The sequence below is a fragment of the Solanum tuberosum genome, unplaced genomic scaffold (assembly GCF_000226075.1).
Source record: "Solanum tuberosum cultivar DM 1-3 516 R44 unplaced genomic scaffold, SolTub_3.0 scf00423, whole genome shotgun sequence".
NCBI lineage: Eukaryota > Viridiplantae > Streptophyta > Magnoliopsida > Solanales > Solanaceae > Solanum > Solanum tuberosum.
This window is the reverse complement of record NW_006239348.1, coordinates 331100-335814: the sequence shown is the minus strand read 5'-3', so window position 1 is coordinate 335814 and position 4715 is coordinate 331100. Positions and strand designations below refer to the sequence as shown.

Below are 4715 nucleotides of genomic sequence, written 5' to 3'. Positions count from 1 at the left end.
TTTTCCAAATACCTAAATAGTGATATTTATATAAATAATATTCGCACGTCAAAGAACTTAAAGCTAAAATTTATATACTCCATAAAAATGAGACACTCAAATAAGATGGCACTGCAAGTTTGCAGACACCATATACAATCCAGCAAGCCTCAAAATGATACAGCATCTGATCGGAAACACTTATTGCCAGCATCAGAGGACAGGCTACACGCAGCGCGTGAAGCTTACATTGGCCACAGTTCCACCAAGCATAGCCTTCTTCACATTTGATTTAAACAACTGGGGACTATCTCTCAACACAGCAGCAGCCTCGAGATTAAGGGGATCCTCATGGTTTGGTTCCTGCACAGGTGTAGAACAGGATAAAGTGACTGTATACTCGTTTTGTATATATATGTGACAAACTAAGATGTTGCAGAGAACCATACTGTACCTCGAAAAGAAGATATAATCCATAGATAATTGTGTTAATGTTGAGAACAGGTTTCCAATCTTCTCTAAGTACGTTGAGGCATACATTACCCTCCAAATCGATATTAGGATGATATACCTGCATCTCACGCAGAAAGCTAATGAGAATCATTTTCTCTGGTGCATGTCAGAATATATATACGAGTGGAAGACAAGGAAAAAAAGCTGTACCTTGGTCTTGCACTTGACTTTTGGTGGTTCATGTGGATAGATTGATGGAACCTGGAAAGAGAACAAAAAATTTCCTCCACTGCAACAACAAAACCAGGTTTGTTTGGATGAGAATCGACACGATTGTGCAGTCATTACATTAACTGAAAACTATCAGCTGTGCAGTAGGAAACTAGGAATTACTTACGCATAGTATCCACCATCTGGCTGAATTTTAATCTCAAAGTTCATCAACTTATCCTTTCCATCTGGAAATGATATTGTACAAGAACGGGGCAGGTTCAGCTCAGTAATGTCTGCAAAAAGTGAGTTGAAGGGGTAAGTCTCAGGTGAGAGTGTTTCACCATAACAAAGATTGAAAGGAAGTTTCATATGAAACAACCTCATGATAGACCACGAAAAGAATAATACAGTGGCATACTGCAATCACAGTCTAGCATTCTCAAACAAATTCAGACACCCCCAACAAAAAAATACAAAATGAGAAAAACAACATTCTTGATCAATCACGCATTGTATTCGTACTTGAAAGAGAACAGGACTTATATATGTTGAGCATAGTTGTTCATGTAGTAATAAAAAATAACACTGCTCATAAATCTCAATAATATCCTTCTTGGAATGCATAAAGTAATGAGATCATCAGCATCTTCCTTTTCTTTTTTTAAGGCAAAATCTTCTACTCAGAAGTCGAGTAGTTATTAATGCTGGAAATCAAGAACACTACATGTTCACAGACAGATAATTTCCATAATTGACATCAGTTTGCTGATGCAATTCACATCCAGCAGCACTCAGTCTACAATATTTTTTCATCCTCCTGTGACTGGAGGCCTAGATTTGACATTATAGACAAAATTAAACTACATAAAAGTTGCCTGGATGATTTCAAGCACTATGTACCAGCTAATAGAGAATCTAGCAAATCTTCCAATAGGGTGCTTCTATTGTCTGCATTAGTATCTCTAGACTAGGTTTAGAGATTAAACTATCAATTGTCATGAGTTTTCCAATTAAGTGATCTATGGAGTTCCTTTCTCCAATGAGAAAATTTCAAATTCATTTATATGTTGTTTCATCCTTACGTTCATGTTAATATCATCCATTTACTAGATATTTCCATGCTGATTACTGCATCAAAGGACATGTTGCTCTGATTGCTGATTTTAATTTTCAAACGAACAAATGCATGATGCTCAAATAAAATACCCCAAACAACATTGCAAAAGATATTGCACAAACAACATACATGAGTTAAAGACCAAGCAAAAAGATAATGTGATCAAAACCTTTGCGTAGACGCAGTTCCCCAGCAGTCTGCTTGTTACAAGGGCCCCTAGCATTGCCATTCTCAGTATCCTCTCTTTGCTTCTCTTTTACTTTGAACAACTTGATCATTTTTTCCTAAAACAAATTACAAATCAGTTCCATGAGCATTTTTGTCCAGAAATAACTTGAAAAGTAGAAACAGTGTTCACAAGATGCAGACAGTGAATTTCGACAAAGGATCATTAACCAACAACAATGATGAAAGTTAAAGATGGTTCAATTTTGTGTAGATCACCAGCTCTACTTGGGCAAAGTAGGGTATTTGTACCAGTCATGAAGATCAATGTAAATAACCTGTCGAAACCCTCTTCAAAAGAAAAAAGAATGGAAGGGACTCCTCACTCCTACATAAAGAGCAATGTATTTCTAAGCAAGTTCATGGTTCCGTATATGATTGGGAAGACTCCTACAACATATTTCAGTATGTACACCCTTATTATAGCAAAAAACTTTCTTTAGAAATCAACGTCAATTTTTTCTCAAAATTTCAATAACTCACAGCGTAAAGATCAATGTAGGTATCATCAACAAAACCATTACCAGAGTCTTAAATTATGTGTAAAAGCCATTAAAAATAAACAGATAAATAAAAATCCAATCTAATGTCAGCAACATAAAACAAAGAACCAATATGGAAACCAAAACTTTTTCCTATAAACATCACCAATATTCAGTATCAATCAATTATCCAAGTAACCAGTTGTTGTAGTCAATTATCCAAGAAAGAAACTAACCCAAAACACCAAAAAAAAAAAGGTATGTATAACGCAAAGGGTGGCGAAAAAAAAAGAATTCCAGAAACATAACTGAACTTCAGTCTTTTAGAACAAGAACATAAATTACAAAACGCAACAGCAAATCTCTTAACTTTCTTTAAAAATCAAGGTTAGACTTTTCTCAAAATTTCAACAACTCACAGCATAAAGATCAATGTAGGTATCAACAAAACCATTACTAGAATCCTAAATAATGTCTCTGTATACTCTAGGTATGTTGTAGTTGTTGTAGTCAACTAGCCAAGAAAGAAACTAACCGCAAGGGTGGCCCCAAAAAAAAGAGAAAGAATTCAAGAAACCTACCTAAACTTCAATCTTTTAGAACAAGAACATAAAAAAATAAAGAAAAATTCAATCTAATGTCAACAACATAAAACAAAGAACCAGTACAGAAACCCAATCTTTTTCCTATAAATATCCTCAATATTCAGTATCAATCCATTATCCAATAAACCAGTTGTTGTAGTCAATTATCCAAGAATGAAACTAACCCGCCAAAACACCAAAGAAGGAAGAAAAAAAGGCATGTATAGGCCAAAAAAAAAAGAATTCAAGAAACCTAACTGAACTTCAATCTTTTAGAACATGAACATAAATAACAAACGCAACAGCAAATCTCTTAACTTTCTTTAGAAATCAAGGTTGAATTTTTCTCAAAATTTCAATAACTCACAGCGTAAAGATCAATGTAGGTATCAACAATACCATTACTAGAGTCCTAAATAATGTCTCCGCACACTCTGGGTATGTTGTAGTCAACTATCCAAGAAAGAAAACTTAACCCCAAAGGGTGGCGGAAAAAAAGAAGAAAGAATTCAAGAAACCTAACAAAAACTTGAATCTTTTAGACCAAGAAGATAAATAACAAAACCCAACAGCAAAATTAGTACATGCAAAGAAAATTCGAGTTGTTCAAGAAACGGCAATGGTGAAAACAAGAATACAGAAACCATAAACCCTTAAATCAAAGAAAGTAAATAGTGGCAAATTCACCAGAGTTGGGTATTCGGGGATGGTACCTTTTTTATTCTTGAAGAGAGAATTCAATGAAGAAGACCTTGAACGGAGACAAAGGCTGGAAAAGAAGTTGTTTTAGGGGAAGTAAAAATTGTCTATATATACACAGCGGTTTGCATACATACAATGAATGGGCATTGTTTATAACGTGTTTTCACACCTGAAGTAAATTATATTTTGAGTTCTATTCTAATTACTATAAAATAATAATAAAAACTAACTAAGTTATTAAGATTTTGAAAATAAATTAATAATATATATATATATATATATATATATATTATTAATTTATTTTCAAAATCTTAATAACTTAGTTAGTTTTTATTATTATTTTATAGTAATTAGAATAGAACTCAAAATATAATTTACTTCAGGTGTGAAAACACGTTATAAACAATGCCCATTCATTGTATGTATGCAAACCGCTGTGTATATATAGACAATTTTTACTTCCCCTAAAACAACTTCTTTTCCAGCCTTTGTCTCCGTTCAAGGTCTTCTTCATTGAATTCTCTCTTCAAGAATAAAAAAGGTACCATCCCCGAATACCCAACTCTGGTGAATTTGCCACTATTTACTTTCTTTGATTTAAGGGTTTATGGTTTCTGTATTCTTGTTTTCACCATTGCCGTTTCTTGAACAACTCGAATTTTCTTTGCATGTACTAATTTTGCTGTTGGGTTTTGTTATTTATCTTCTTGGTCTAAAAGATTCAAGTTTTTGTTAGGTTTCTTGAATTCTTTCTTCTTTTTTTCCGCCACCCTTTGGGGTTAAGTTTTCTTTCTTGGATAGTTGACTACAACATACCCAGAGTGTGCGGAGACATTATTTAGGACTCTAGTAATGGTATTGTTGATACCTACATTGATCTTTACGCTGTGAGTTATTGAAATTTTGAGAAAAATTCAACCTTGATTTCTAAAGAAAGTTAAGAGATTTGCTGTTGCGTTT

The 4715-nt window shown here is 33.7% G+C and overlaps 1 protein-coding gene across 1 annotated transcript; it reads right to left on the bottom strand.

Annotated features, from left to right (window-relative positions):
- Window positions 1–3848, bottom strand: LOC102581034 (probable NEDD8-conjugating enzyme Ubc12-like). Its single transcript, XM_006363074.2, has 6 exons — window positions 3768–3848; window positions 1932–2048; window positions 830–938; window positions 643–721; window positions 434–550; window positions 1–342 (listed from the first exon to the last, which is right to left on the bottom strand). Exons 2-6 carry the CDS (start codon window positions 2038–2040, stop codon window positions 205–207), a joined length of 552 nt encoding a protein of 183 aa, XP_006363136.1. The 5' UTR covers window positions 2041–2048; window positions 3768–3848; the 3' UTR covers window positions 1–204.
- Between the last annotated feature and the right edge of the window lie 867 nt (window positions 3849–4715).

What these genes read in the sequence shown, in the direction of transcription:
- LOC102581034 (XM_006363074.2), bottom strand. Translation starts at nt 2,040, where the DNA reads ATGATCAAGTTGTTCAAAGTAAAAGAGAAGCAAAGAGAGGATACTGAG. An exon ending in GGAACTGCGTCTACGCAAAG is followed by an intron (nt 939 to 1,931) that starts GTTTTGATCACA and finishes CACTTTTTGCAG; the next exon opens with ACATTACTGAGCTGAACCTG. An exon ending in AAGTCAAGTGCAAGACCAAG is followed by an intron (nt 551 to 642) that starts GTACAGCTTTTT and finishes CGTGAGATGCAG; the next exon opens with GTATATCATCCTAATATCGA.